Raw genomic sequence first — 16,088 nt, forward strand, 5'->3', positions numbered from 1 at the left:
ACTGGTATTTACCTGCTCCACTGGCTTCCTCTTTCTTCAAGACAGAAGCACGAGGAGTTATTTCTGAAGAACTGGATCCCCCGAGTGCCAAGAGAATAGACCAACTACAGGAAGCATTTGTACATTCTCAGCTCAATTTAGCAGTAATTCCCTGAGCTGCCTTTTTGAGAAATTGTTGTATTTCAACAGGAATTCGAAGAAGGACACACAAAATATTAAAAGGGCATTTTCTGTATCTGGAAACGGAGGAGATCAAGGGCAGCTTTCTTTTAGGGAATGTTATCACCTGCATGGCAGTGGCCTCCCCGTAAACAGGCTCCCCAGCAAATGAGCCAGACCTAAAGGCAGCACTGAAAATTCATAGGTGTGAGCCAAGTCTGACCCAGGACAGGTGAAATCCAACCAAGGAGAATGATTTCGCAGTTCCACAGTGATCCTCAGGTTGTATAACTTCAAATGATTGAAAAATAACCCCAAAACACAATCACAGAAAGCAGAAAGCCCATGTTCCCTATCTCCTATTAAGAATAGGAAAAAATAATTTGCATGCTGGCTTTGCATTTCTAAGAGGAAAGAAAACCCAGAGCTTGAAGGATGGATAGAAGAAGAAGAAGAAGAAGAAGTTTGGGTACGGAAAAACATAACAGGTAAAAACAAAAACCAAGAACAAAAACCCAGCCTGTTCAGTGTGCCAGATGCACAAAAGAGTCCAGCTCAGTGATGGAGATTTGGGCCACAGGGTAGACCAGATGCCAGTCCACTAGAATCCAATGCTCTCCTCAAGTATCACAAAAAACACAGACTCCCACCCCACCCTCCTGCACATGCAGACTAGAATCTAAGTTCCATGAGTGCAGAATTTTTGTTTTTTTGGGGGTGGGGGTCTTTCTTATTCACTAATAGATTCCAAGCATCAAGAATAGTGCCTGGCACACAGTCAGCCCTGAATATTTCTTGGATGAATAAATGAACTGTGATTCAGTGCTTGGGTGTACAACCTAGAGGAGAAATAGAGTAAGTGTTCAATGAACAATGGTTATTGTTGACATAACTAGTATTCGTGTCTGGAAGTTAAATACAAAAACTCAGTAAACACTAATAGTTAATTGTGCTGGGTATCAAAATTTGAAGGGTTTCGAAAATTATTTTGAATTAAGGTATAATGACATGCAATAAAATAAAGAGATCTTGGGTGATAGTCTGACACATTTTGACAAATGTTCAAGATGGGAAATATTGCCATCACTCTAGAAAGCTCCTAGGCCCCTTTCCTATGGACGCCCCCCCCCCCCCACCGTCACAAAAGCAACCATTATCCTTGTATCAAACTGCATAGACTGGTTTTGCCTCTTCTTGAACTTCACATAAATGGATTTATACGGTATATTCCTCTAGGTCTCTGGCTTTTTTGTTCCACATAATATTCTGGCAATTCATCCGTGTTCTAAGTATTACCAATTCACTCCTTATTAATGAGTAGCATGCCACTTTATGAATATGCCATAATTTATTTATCCATTCTTTGTTGATGGACAGTTGCACTCCTTCTGATGTTTTGCCATGATGAGTAAAGTTGTGATGAACATTCTTATATGAATATTACTTTTGGGATATATGTTTCTATTTCTTTACAGTAAATACCTAGGATGTAATTGCTGGGTTGGAAGATTTGTGTATGCTTTTTGCTTTATAAAAAACTGCCAAACGCTTTTCCATGGTGACTGTAATTTTACTTTCCCAGTGGACATATATGAGATTCAGTTGCTCCATGTCCTTACCAACACTTGGTATTGTCAGTCTTTTTCATTTTAGCCATTCAGTGGGTGGGAAGTGATAGATCATGATGGTTTTAGTTTGCATATCTCTGATGGTCAACGGTATAAGCATGTTTTCACTTACTTATTGGCCATCTGAGTAATATCTTCTGCCAAGTGTCTAACTTAATTGCCCACTTTTGTGTTGTTTTATTTTTTATTATTGATTTATAGGAGTTCTTTACATATTCTGGACATGAGCCCTTTGGGATATACACAGAGAGTCAGTATTTTTTCCCCAACCTGTGGCATGCCTTTTTCATTTTCTAACAATGTCTGTACATGAGAAAAATTCAAAAACTTTTAAATTTTGATGGAGTTCAGTCTATTTATTTATTTTAGAGATTTTATTTATTTGAGAGAGAGAATGCGTATGCATGTGTGTGTGTGTCAAAGAGAGAGCATGGAGGGACAGGGAGAAGCACAGTCCCCTCTGAGCAAAGATCCTGATGCAGGGCTCGATCCCAGGATCTTGAGATCTTGAACTGAGCTGAAGGCATATGCTTAACTGACTGAGCCACCCAGGCGTCCCCAGTTTGCTATTTTTACTATACACTAAATGCCTTTTGCATTCTGCTTTCTCAGATCACACTGATATCCTCCTAAATTTTCTTCTAAAAACGTCACAGTTTTAGCTTTTACATTTAGGTCTGAAATTTAAGTAATTTTTATGTATAATGTGAGCTATGGGTCAAGGTATTTTTTTTTCTCTATACGGATATCTGATTAATTTAGTGCCATTTATTAAAAAGACTTTCCTTTCGAGGTGCCTGGGTGGCTTAGTCGGTTCTGTCTGACTCTTGGTTTTGGCTCAGGTCATGATCTCAGGTTGCGAGATCGAGCCCCAAGGAGGGCTCCACACTCAGTGTAGAATCTACTTGAGATTCTCTGCCTCTCCCTCTGTCCTCACACCACCCCCCACACTCCTATCAAGCTCTCTGTCTCTCTAAAATAAATAAATCTTTAAAAAAAAAAGACTTTCCTTTCCCCCATTTTCATAATTATTCCTCAGAAAGCAATTGAAAGCATGCCTGTGGATATACTTTCATCATTTCATCACTGTATGAGATGTGAGTTATAGGAATTTCATAGATAACCTTTATCGGATTGCAAAATCTCCCCCCTTTATCACAAATGGATGTATCAGATTTTGTCAAATGCTTTCTCTGCATCTACTGAGATTACATTTTTCTCCTTTATTACATTAATATGGTAAGTTACACTGATTTATTTTTTGAATGTTAAACCAATCTTGAGTTCCTAGGGTAAACACTATTTATCCATGATATATTATTTTTTAAATATATTGCTTGATTTTGATTATTAATATATTGAAACACTGTGTAGACTGGTGTTATTTCTTTTTAAAATGTCTGATGGAATTCACAGCCAAGCCATCTAGGTCAGGAGTTTTTATTGTTTTTGAAATGGGAAAGATTTCAGTTATGAATTCAATTTCTTAGCAAGTTTAGAGTTTAGAAACTTAGAGACTTCAGGCCGTCTATTTCATTTTTAGGTCAATTTTGGAAATTTGTGGGTTTTATTGTTTGTTTTACAAAAAATGTACCCATTTTATCTACATAGTGGAATTTGTTGACATACATTATTCATAATTTTTTATCATTTTAGTGTCTGCAGGATCTGTAACGACTGTAGTGATATTTCCTCTTGCATTTTTAGTATTTTTTTCATTAGTATTTGTCTTTTATCTGTTTCATGTGATCACTCTTGCTAGAAATTACAAATTTCATTAATCTTTTCAAAGAACTACCTCTTGGCTTTGTTGATTTTCTCTATATTTTGTGTTCTACCTTGATTTTTACCCTTTTATTTGTGTTTTTCTTCCATTTCATTTGGGTTTACTTTGTTCTTCTTTTTCTAGTTTCTCAATGCAGAGGCTTAAATCAATGACTTTACACATGCCTTGTTTTTTTTAAATTATAAGTATTTCAAGCTATAAACGTCCCCCTAAGCACACCTTCCGCTTTATTCTTCAAATCTGCTATGCTGTGTTTTTATTGTCATTTCATTCAAAATATTTGCTAAGGTGTTTTGATTTCTTCTTTGACCCACGAGCTATTCAGAAGTATTATCCATTTTCCAAACATCTGGGGATTCCCTAGATCTACTTTTATTATAACCTTTTATTTTAACACTGTGTGGTCCAAGAATGTATTCTCCATTATTTCCATCCTTTGAAACATATCGAGACTTGTTTTTTGCTTCAGGACACAGTCTGCTTGTGACTTTCCAGACTGCTGGTGACTTTTCTAAGTATGCTTGAAGGTAAGTCTCTTTTGTAGCTGATGGGTGTAGCAAGCAAAAATCTTCCAGAGCATTCTTTCTATCTTTCCTTCTAGGAAACCATCCCAGATTCCCCAAAGTCAATGCTTTTGTTTCCACAGTACTTTCTTCTGATCCTAGTTAATTACAGTATGGCTCCCACCACATATCCCACATCTTCCTATCCCCTAGGATCTCTCAAGCACCATCTGATGTGCAACGTGAAATTTCAAGTTGCTTGAGGTGGTTCAGAAGCTGTGCCTTGCTTATCAAGAAAGACAAGATAATGACCCAGGCTTCCTTTCACTATCTTTTGTTCTGCTCTTTATGTGATGGTGTGGCAAGGAATTTGGGATCTGGTGGGGAGAGAGGGCAAGTGGGGCAGATATTGCCATTGTTTGCGTGGGGTTGTCTATAAAACCCCCATGACATCTCCCCTGTTTAACTCAGGACACGGCTTAGTTGTGGCGGAGTGTGATAATTTTTCCTATAGAGTTATGTTTTATATTTTTCTTTTCTTAAAAAAGATTTATTTATTTGACAGACAGAGATCACAAGTAGGCAGAGAGGCAGGTGGAGAGAGAGAGGAGGAAACAGGCTCCCCGCTGAGCAGACAGCCCGATGCGGGGCTCGATCCCAGGACCCTGGGATCATGACCTGAGCCGAAGGCAGCGGCTTAACCCACTGAGCCACCCAAGCGCCCCAATGTTTTATGTTTTTCAAGAGTTGATATATATGTCCTAGAAAATGTGCCTTATGAGAACTATAACCTCCTTCTCCTATCTGTGATTTACAGAAGTGATACACTTAAGTTTTGGGAATTAGTTGACTTAAAGTAAAAGACAATGTAAGTGAAAATATAGGGGTTTAGGTACATGGCAAAATGTGTAAACACGGTACTTAATATCGGTATAGGCAAACTGGTGAGATTGCTGCTCTACGGTAAACCTTTGCTATTCCTACAACATGAACCAACATTTAGTCTTTAAATTACTTATCCTAAATCCTTCAAGGACCCTTCCCAATGAGACTAGAGAAGCTGACACAAGGAACAACACACAGTTACCAAAGCTGACCCAGAAAAAGAATTCCAGCTACACCTTATGATATTCGGTCCAACTCGTGCCAAGAAAGATCTGCTCCTGGCGGTGGGATGGGATCTGGAGTGGCTCAGCAGGAAATGTGCTGGGAAAAGGAGTTGCTGAGCCCTTCCACCACCCACGCTTTCAGCCTTCCCACTCCCAGCATTCAACATGCAGAAGGACGCTCACCTTCTCCCATTCTCGGTCCTTGTTCAGCACAATCACCACCAGCCTGGGGTGCACCTGATAGCCTTCCTCAGTGAAGGACAAGTCTTTGCCATCCCATGTCACGTTGACCATGAATCTAGAGAGAAGAAGAGAGAAAGACAAGTTTTTAGGGAAGAAGGAAAGAGGTCAGATGACTGGACAGCACCATCTGCGTAACTCACGGAAGATAGGCTTACAAGGCCGTCATCACCTGTGACAAGTGGCCTCTATGTGTGGGAGTACTGGTACCCATGCTGGTACTGCTAACTGGCCAGGCACTCGTTTCCAGGAGCCTGTACTCACTCTTGGAATCCCCCACCCTATACAGATGTTAGCAATGGACTGTCATTAGCACAAGCGACAGAACCTTTTGGCCCTACCGCACCCACAGACCTCTGTTCAAATGACATTACAGAAGACCTTAAAGCATGTTCTATTACATTTTAACAAGTTTCCCTAAAGGAAGCTTCTGGCTCTTTGACCATGTGGGATGCAACTTCAAAGAAATGGTATCCCACCTATTCATTACTCATCCCGCTAATCTTACTAAATGCTTGCTACATGCCAGGACTCAGACACTTGACCGAGGATAAATAAGGAAACAAACAAACAACAAAAAAAAAAAGAAAGAAAACAGACATGATCCCTCCCCTCATGAAGCTTCCAGTCTAGAGGAGAGAACAGGAATTAATCATTTACAGATCTATGACAAGTGTTATCAGAGTGAGGTGGGTGAGCTGTCTGGAAGTGAAACAGGGGTCAGGCAGGGCTTCTATGAGGAAGTCTGGCTTCACTGGAAAGACGAATCGGCATTAACTAGGTTAAAAAAAAAGACATAAGTAAATTCAAGGTAAAAAGGGTAGTAGGTGCAAAGGCCCTGTGGCTGTACATACAAGAGACTGACTGCAAACCAATGAGACGGAAGCAGAGAGAGACAGAAGAATGTGGGATGTGGTGTGGCTGAGAAGGTGAATAGGGGAGATAGTGCCAAGGTTTTTAGGCCACATTCAAGAGTTCTGTCCTTGTTTTATTATTTTTTTTAAGATTTTATTTATTTATTTGACACACAGAGAGAGATTACAAGTAGGCAGAGAGGCAGGCAGAGAGAGAGGAGGAAGCGGGCTCCCTGCTGAGCAGAGAGCCCGATGCGGGGCTCAATCTGAGGACCCTGGGATCATGACCTGAGCTGAAGGCAGAGGCTTTAACCCACTGAGCCACCCAGACATCCCATCTGTCCTTGTTTTAAAACATTAAGACCACACTGAAGATTTTAATCAAGGAGGCAAAACAATCAGACTTGACTTGAGGGCTGTGTAGAGAGTGGGTTGGAGGCAACCAGAGCGAGTGCACAGGGGTGGGTTACAGTGTGCTTATTCTCCAGGTCAGAGATGATGTTGGCTTTGGCTCTGTCATGGCCCCAACGGAGGAGGAGAATGAGGACTACGAGTCGCCACAAACAAGATCAGGTGGAGAATATTTAGCAGGTAATCAGTGATGTGAAGGTTGGGGAGAGAGAAGCAACAAGGACAACATCTCAGCATCTGCCTTATATAACATCCGCGTAGTCAACCACTGTCCTAGCACTTCTGTTGCGCAGGACGTCTGTCTGCCTTATGACCATCTTACCTCCACCCCTATTCAAAAGCCACCTTTGCCTGCAGGCAGGCTGGATGTGGATGAGGAGGGAGGCATGGCAGAGCTCCCCTCCCAGGATTTGGGGGGCAGGATCCCCAGGAGTCCACATCTTTTGTAGCTTGAGAAAAAGGTGATATTGTTGGAGACTTCCAAGGGAACACATCAATTAACAGAAACTCAATGAAGGTAGTATGGTGGGCTGAAATATTTGGAGATCCCAGAGAGACAGGGTATCTCGAGACCATGGCATTTTCTTGGTTTATACGCCTTTAATTCCGAAAGTAGCTGAAGAAGTAAAATATTAATGAGGAGAAATAGAGTATAAAAAATTTAAAAGCGAGACACTGTCCTAACTGGTCACATGTCTTCCCTGAGCTGTGTCGTATGGGGGGAAAATCAGGTCTCCCAGGACAAGGTAAAGAAATTGGGGAAAAGGCAAAAAAACAAATATTGTGTATCCACTCAATGAACTATTTGGGGTTTTGAAAATCGTATTTTCGATGACAAGTTAATGGAGAGGAGAAAATGCTCACTCTTTCACATTAAATAAGCAGAAGAGGATAAAAATAAGGTTTGTCTGTGCATAGAAGGATTACAGGTACCTTTTATTTTCTTTTGTGTATCTTTGTGTTCTCCAAATTTTCTGCAAATAGTGTCTGTTAAAAAACAGAAAAAAATATACCACTGCAATTCCAGAAGGAGCAGAGAGTAACCACTCTCCTACTGGGGGCACGTGAGGTGTCTGGGATCATTTCCTAGTAGGATATTTTCTGTTGATTCAACAACTATTTGCTGCATGTCTATTATGTGTCAGGCCCTATGGGGAGTCCTATAGATACGGAAATAAAAACCACAGTGCCTGTCCACCCTCCTACCCACACGTTCACCACCCAGTAACACAGGCACATAAACAATGACAGCATGAAGAACGCCGCTCATGTAGGGATGCTTAAGAAGTGGGAGAATCGGGAATGCAGAGGGAGGCCCCTCACTCAAGCTAAGGGCTCGGGGGTGGGGCTTCCGGGGAATCTTGAAGAGAGAAGGAGTTAAGAAGAGGCGGGAGACAGGTGATTGGGTGGCTCTGTTGGTTAAGCGGTTAAGCGTCTGACTTGATTTCAGCTCAGGTCTTGATCTCAGGGTCATGAGTTCAAGCCCCGCATTGGGCTCAGTGTTGAGCATGAAGCCTACTTTTAAAAAAAAACGAGGAGAAGGAGAAAAGAATTCTGAGCAAAGGTATTGCCTTGAGAAAAGAAGAGTCAGCAAAGGTCAGCAGCGTGTCACACGCTGGGGAAAACAGGGAATAGCTTAATAAGCTATTAGGGCAGTGGGATTCCTCTGGTGTGGATCCCTGAAGCCGGATCCTAAAGGACCTTGAATGCTACCCTAAAGCATTTGGGTTTTGTTCAGAAGGCTGGAGAGATCTATGAAGGTTTTTAAACAAAGGAGGGATGCATAGATTTGCTGGCAAGAGAAGCAGAGATAAAACTCTTTCTTTCCTTCTCTGCACTGGAGGACAACTTCATTCTTGTTTATGGCTAAAAAAACGTCATTAATTGTGTGTGTGTGAGGGGTGTAAATTAAGTTGTTTATATTTTCCCAGTGGACTTTCGGTTTTGTTTCCCGTGGTTATTTTTAGCCTTATTATATCGTCTGGCACGCTGTACAGCTGGGGTTCATGTTTGGTGGTTGAGTACGTTAAGATATCCTCACCAGAAGTGCCAGCCAACCATGCCTACATCCGTCTGTCTGTCCTTCTGTCCATCCATTCATCCACCTATCCATCAACACATTCATCCATGTACCCATCCAAAAGACACTGGCGTACCTACTCCCTGCCATGACCTGTGCCAAGAACTGTGGTGGGAGAAAGAACAAAGTAAACACACGTAGTTCTACAATACGAAACTGCAGTCGAGAGCAGTGAAGTGTAAAATCAAAGACATGTACTAAGTAGGCTGGTCGAGAGCCTGAGGAAGAAGGTGGCTGATTCTACTGCAAGAGGCACAGCTGGCATCAGGAGACAAAGTGGAAGGAAGAACAAGGGCTGGCCAAGTGAACGGCCAGGGGCGAGGGGTGGCGATGCCCTGCAGGGGGGAAACCACCAAGCCAATGGCACCGAACCACGGAACAGGATGGAAGACTGGTCACGGACTCTCCCACGAGCGGCCTTTACCAGGGCTAGTCTGGTATCCATTATCAAGTCTCCGTATTTGCTGCCCCAAACTCAGAGGTTTTTAATTTATCGTTCTGGTTGATGTCGCTGAATCAAATTAGCTACCAGGCCAGGGTTTGACTTGTCCGACACTTTGGGATGGACAGAGCTCGGGATGGATCTACCCAATGACCCGAAGGCAGGGGAACTGAAAATTCCGATTATCAAGAGGTTCAGAAATATCCAGTTGGTTATCTTTTTTGGAAAAGGTGGACCAGAGAGCAAATGCTTTGGTTCTGACCTAGACACGTGGCCCTGGCGAGAGCCATTCTCAAGGTTACGTGGGATGTGACCGGAACATCACAGTAGCCATTTGGCTCAAGGAGCTAGCGTGTACTGATGAACAACCAGATCTTTCGATTTGCCAGCTGAATTTATTCAAATCTCCCTCTTCTTTACTTCCCATCTCTACTTCTTCTACTCAGTCCCCTTCTCCCGTCTTGTGGTGAGATCAGATGGCATGAGCCGGGAGATGAATTAGACACGATCACTCCTCTTCCGATTACATAGAAACCACTATACGGACGTTCTCATGCCCCCTCATTTTCTGTGTTCCTTTAGGATTCACTATTCTGGACCGATGAGTCTGTATACTCGACACTAATATCATTTTATTGTTTTTCCTTTTGTTTTTTTTTATTAACAGTCCTTACTCCCTTGGGCAGGTATGGGGGGGGCACAAACAGAATTTTTTGCTGAACAGTAATTTCATTATGAAGTTGGCAGGATGCGAGCACCGACTACCTTCAATTCCCCCAACCAATTTCTAGGAAAGACAATTCATATTTTCTCAGACTTTCTCCCCATCTAAACTGGCTCCCAAGCAGAATTCTTTACCTAGGGAAATCCCATTACACACTCCACTGCTTGGTCCCCATTAACACCTGCTGGGTACTTGTATTAAACCGTAAAATCTTAACACTGCTTTGTTCCTCTCTCCAAAATGGATTATAAACTTTTAGTGACCAGATGAAATATTAGGAATTCTGGGCGGCTTCTAGGCTTCCATTTCCATCCTCGCTATTTCCATCGGGAGCCGTAAATGGCAGGGAAGCAATGCTGGCAAAATGTGGCCGGATGGGGGCGCTCCGGGGGCTTGCAGAGGGGTCCAACCACTGTGTTCTTACCAACCACTGATCACAAAGCCAAGTAGTTGTTTTGTTTTGTTCTGTTTTTTTTTTTAAACATTTTATTTATTTATTTGAGAGAAGAGAGAGACAGTGAGAGAGAGAGAGCATGAGCGAGGAGAAGGTCAGAGGGAGAAGCAGACTCCCCTTGGAGCTGGGAGCCTGATGCGGGACTCGATCCCAGGACTGCAGGATCATGACCTGAGCCGAAGGCAGTCGCTTAACCAACTGAGCCACCCAGGCGCCCTGTTTGTTTGTTTTAGATGTCCATGACATACACAATGCTAAACTAGAAAATACATTAAGTTATGGGCCGTACACACGGACAAGTTTCCTTCAGTATCTGCTTAGGCGTGTAACAGACGCTAAGACCAGATGAAAGGAACACTTGTCGACTGCGCAAACTCTGTGCCCCGCGAAGGACTGATAGGAGGCGATCAGAAAGAACACTGAAGAACAGAGAGGCAATATTTCCTATAACGGGACTGCCATGAAATTCGGCCTGCATTGTCAAGTTCTTCCTAGACCTGCACTGCCTGGTGTTAACAGCCACCAGGACACGTGGCCGGGGAGCACCTCCGCGTGTGAGTCTGAAGGAGAGACGCCCTAAGGACGGAACGCACCGCGGAGCCGGAGACTCCGGAGGGAAGAATCATGCAAAAAGAGCTCCTGCGTCATTTTATACCGATCTCGTGTTGAAACACTTCAGACGTCTTGGGTGAAATGAGATGTATTATTAACATTAATAGCATCGGCTTCTTTTTCCTTGTTTAACGCGCTGCCAGAAAGTTTAAGATTGCACGAGGCTTGCCTTCTCCTGTGATTGCTCAGCTTTTCTTGACTGTCCTTGGTTTGGGTTTTTGCTAGTTTTCTTTCTTTTTTTTTTTTTTAACCACTAGACGGGACGCATCATGAAGGCAGGGACCGCGTCCGCCTTTAGTATCGTATTTCTAGTGCCAGGCACAGAGCCTGGCACAGAGCTGGTGCTGATAAATAAAACCATGCATTTCTATTTCTAGGATACTGGAAAATGGAACAGGGATCCAAAGCCTGGCTCTTTGCTCCCACCTGTGTCACGATGGGCAGTGTATTTAAAATTCTCTGAGGCTTCATTTCTTTCCTTGTAAAAAATGGATCAGGTTCAACCGTATGAACCAGCCAAGACAGTCTCACATGGTTTCAGCTCGCCGTTACCTAACTCCTGGGTTCAGGGTAGCCTTAGGGACAGTGCCCTTAAAATGCCCAGCACTATGCCTGCTTTATGGCTGTTACCTAATAACTAATAGCTAAGATTTATGGATATTTCCTGTGCATTTTTTTTATTTACAATTTTTCCACCCTGTCGTACTCTCTAACACCACACCCCAGAGGCAACCTGGTCTTTTTGTTTTGTTTTGTTTTTAAATATTTTATTTATTTATTTGACAGACAGAGATCACAAGTAGGCAGAGAGGCAGGCAGAGAGGAGGAAGCAGGCTCCCCGCTGAGCAGAGAGCCCGATGCGGGGCTCGATCCCAGGACCCTGAGATCATGACCTGAGCCAAAGGCAGAGGCTTAACCCACTGAGCCACCCAGGGGCCCCCAACCTGGTCTTTTTAAAGCCATGCTTCTCACGGCTGTGACCAGGGGTCTCTCTGCCCTCCGGTCAAAAGCCAACCATATACGGGCTGTCGAAGTACCTTGAACTCTCACTTAAAATGTCTCATTCCCTCTGATTTTTCCTTTCTCTCTTTCATCTTTATGGGCGTAAGTCTCCTTTAATTTCCAAAATCTGATTATTTGAAATGTTCTCAAGACATATTTACTATTCACCATTCCCCTTCAGACTAATTATCTTACTGTCTCAAAAATGCCACTATAACCCGTTTAGTGTTTCTCAATTTTTGGTTCATTTTCCATCTGCTTCGCCATTTCCCACATCACCCCCCCACCGGGGGTTGTGAGGGGGGCAGGGCGCCCCCCACCCGCCAAATCACACTCTCCCTGAAATGATTCCTCACCCTTCTTCGTCTGTCGTACAATTTACATGTTTCTGAAAACAGTCACTGTTCTCTTGAGCCTCTTTTCACTCCTCAGGACACTCCCATTCTTTGAAAACATTTTTCTGTTCTCTGTACCCTTCTCGTGGTCGTTTGGGATCCCTCCAACTCTGATGCATGTCTGAGCACCACCCCGCCACCCTATCTTCCCTAAACCGGTCCCTGATGGGCATCAACCTCTCCCCTCTTAAGCTCCCAGCCCGAGCTCGGGCCCTTCCCCAGAGGCACGCGTGCACCGCATCATTCCGCAAGCCTCCAGCTGACTGCATCCCCCTCTTTGCCCCCGTGCTCAATTTCACAGGCTCATCAGTGCTTTCCCATTTCCCCCAAACAACTGCCCAAGGTATGACCCCAGAGCTCACTCAGACTCAAATGTCAGGACAGAAGTATAATCACTCCAACACAGAGATCACCATGTTCGCTCTTTCAACTCCAATTCCATTGTGGCCCATTTCAAAGATTAGGAACATCACGTGCCTTGACTGGGCAAGAATGAATTTTTTAAAAATGAAAACAGGAGATGGTAAGTTCTACAAAGGCCGGGATCTTTGTCTTATCACTGGCCTTCTAAAACACATGGAAAAGGGTGGCTTGCAGCATGAGCTTAGAAGTATGTGTTGGATAAAGGAACAAAGGAATGGCCAGACCCAGGCATCCAGGACCTCGTTCACTCAAGGCTCATGTCCTACGCCACAGCCTGACCGAGGTGCATCTGTGAGACAACCGTTTAGTTTCAAATCAGCCTGAGTTAGAATGCTGTGCTGCTGCTTCCCATCACAGGTAAGTATCCTAAACTCTCAGACCATCTGTCTCCCTTTCTATAGAAGCAAGGTTGTAACGGCCACACCACTGTGTAATTATAGGGCTGAGCTTAGATGGAACGTGATAAGGTAAGGTGTGTGCCGTGGCCAGCCAAGTCTTCGGCACGTAATAAGTGATGGGGGCAGGAGTAACAGGAGTTGTCATGGTTTCACATGATTATCTTTTCTCCTCTGAAAATGTGAGATTAAATGGCTTTCATCTTTCAGATGCTGGAGGACTATTTTGGTTGCTAATCCCAGTCCTGTAAGGGAGGCGATGTGCTCCCTTACATCCCAACCCCCAGCAAAGAGGAGCTAGTCTCATTGCTCAGAGCCCAAGGGATCCCCAGGCTAGGCTATGGTGCAAGGACATAGACCCCTTCACACCGCCTGGGGTCCCCGCCTCTATTTGGTGAGCACATCTGAGCCAAAGGTGGCTTTGGGGGGACTAGACCCACATGCTGTCTTTTGTAACGCAACCTTGTAGTCTAAAACTGTACTAAGTAAGTTAGGGCAAAGCTTTCTCTGTGAAGAGGACCATTCCTCCTACGCACGTTGCCAAACAGCACTGCTGAACCATTTGGCCAAGGTTTCCACTGGGACAGAGACATACAGACTAGGATCTAGGAGACACGCCCTAATTATACTTTATCAGGAGTTGCTGGAAGCCGTTCCCGGCATCCCACGTGGGCTCTGGTTCCTTCTACATGTGGTTCTCTCAGGCACCTGGTGGAGGTTCTGGAAATGTTTGCAATTCTGGATCATATTCTGTACTGCCGCCCAAGCAGCACCAAATACATCACCATTAACTTCTAATGGCTCTGCCTCACCTAACTATTCAGAACTGGCCGGCACAGGGGTTCATGGAAAAATCCCATGTAATAGGCATCGATTCTAAGAGAGCCAAAGGGGCAGGGGGAACAAAACCGGGTCACGGGACAAGCAGTTTCCATGAGCTCACTTGATCACCTGTGTCTACGTAGCCAAGCTCTTCAGGATCTCAGGCAGATGTACATGGAAGTAGCCCCCCCTAGCCCCCAAAACCCCTCCACACACACAGTATGCAGAATGAGGTGATGTACACCAATTCAAAGGGTGACTGTATCCAAGAATTTCCAGATATGCCCCCACCCGGGAATACGGGCCCCCTAAGGATAAGCCATCCATCTCTCATTTTCTGCTGTACCCCATTCCAGAACCGGGAACCGTTCCTGGCATAAAGCAAGTGCTCATCACCTACTTACCGAGGAACCGAAAGGCCTCGGTTCGGTTATTTTCTTACTGTCTGACAATAAGCCCTCCTTTATCTATCTATCTATCAGTGGGGGTCTACTTGTGCTCAGTGGGTCTCTGGGGATCCAAGGAAGGAACTCAAAGGCAGAGGAGAAAGGCTGGGAGTGAAGGGAAAGCCAGTGGGCCTCTATATTCCCACCTCTGCTTGAATCACTAATACCCTGCACTCCCTTATACATTATTATTGGAAAAACATTCTACTGCTCACATCAATCAATGAAATCAACAAGCCAGAAAACAACTGAGGGCTGTTCCCTGACACTGCAGTGTACAGAGACCCTGGTCTTCAACTGGGCAGACCAAGGATCTTGTCCACTTCCCCAGATATAGTGAGTAATAACAATTACCTTAAAAAAATAACAAAAGGAATGAAAATATATTTAGCACCAAACAGGTGTTAAATGTTGGACCAGATACTTTCCATAGGCTACCTGAATTTTTACCCCAAGAACTAAGTATGGATTATCCCATGTTACAGGGAAAGAAAAGAGGCTTGGAGGGTTTTCTGATGGTGCCAAAGGCTCTGCAGGGTGTCAGATACTCCTGGGTCTTCTTTAATATCCTCTCTCCTCTTCCACTTTAGTAACTGGAAACCCCCATTTTTAGTGCACCTAGCTTTGTATAATCAAGTTTACATTTCCCAGCCCTCTGTGTAGCTAAGTATGCCCATGTGCCTTTGCTCTGGCCAAAAGCAAGGGAGAAGGCGTGATATTCATAATGTGTACGAGGTATCTTATATGGAAGGGATGGACCCTTCTTTGATGGCAGGAGCACTGGCAGCCAGTCTGGACTGTGAGGTGGAGACCACTGGTTAGGGATGGCAAAGCCACGAGGCAGAGAAGCCAGGTCCCTGGCACCATGCAACACCACACAAGCTCTGGACTACCTCTGGACTTGTTGACAAGACAGACAATTCAATGCCTATCCTACTGAAGCCACTTTTATGTTTTGGGCTTTCTGTCACTTGAAAATGAAACTGATTCTGTCTGGTTTAAGTGCCAGAGTGACTATCTGAACCAAAATACAATCCAAAGCCTTTGACTTAAGCTGCACCCGCTCCCAGTCGGCCTCTCTTCATCTTGGTTAACCTTCTCTGAAAAAAGTGGGCATGGTACTGTATATTTGTTTCCTTCCTAGCTCTGCAGTCTTCGATCCTCTCTCCTGATCCTCCCCCCAGTACACAATGCGTTTGTTCCTAGCCCCCATCTCTTAGTATATGCTGTTCCTCTTGCTCAAAGTATCTTCCCTCCCCGTTACCTTCCATCTAAACCCAACACCTTTCAGGGGAGGGTAAAGCGGCGAATCAAGCTCTGTTTCTCCCATTTGGCCTTTCCCGCTAATCCTTCGTTTCCTTAGTTTCATTTTAATCCACACCTCACTTTATAGCCTTTAGCAATCCAGCATCCCCGACTGTTCCTTAAACATTTCACATTCACACATTTGGTCTCAACAGAAGCAGAGATCAGGTTTTGGCTTTGGCCATTCATGTTTATCGAGCACCATGCTGTCGGGCACAGTGTGTTCAACCGTTATTGACTTGATTTGCAAAGCAGTGCATTAATCTTCACCTCAGGATGGCATTTTCCAGACCGAACA

General features: G+C 44.0%; 1 protein-coding gene across 2 annotated transcripts in view; it reads right to left on the bottom strand.

Moving 5' to 3' along the window:
- Positions 1 to 16,088, bottom strand: part of GRIN2A (glutamate ionotropic receptor NMDA type subunit 2A) — a 363,761-nt gene that overhangs the window by 106,044 nt on the left and 241,629 nt on the right. For both annotated transcript variants that reach the window (XM_047714300.1, XM_047714301.1), the window contains exon 5: positions 5,369 to 5,483. In XM_047714300.1, the coding sequence (XP_047570256.1) occupies positions 5,369 to 5,483 (115 nt within the window). The remainder of the gene's footprint in view (positions 1 to 5,368; positions 5,484 to 16,088) is intronic.

This window comes from Lutra lutra, chromosome 18, assembly GCF_902655055.1.
Source record: "Lutra lutra chromosome 18, mLutLut1.2, whole genome shotgun sequence".
NCBI classification, from domain to species: Eukaryota; Metazoa; Chordata; class Mammalia; order Carnivora; family Mustelidae; genus Lutra; species Lutra lutra.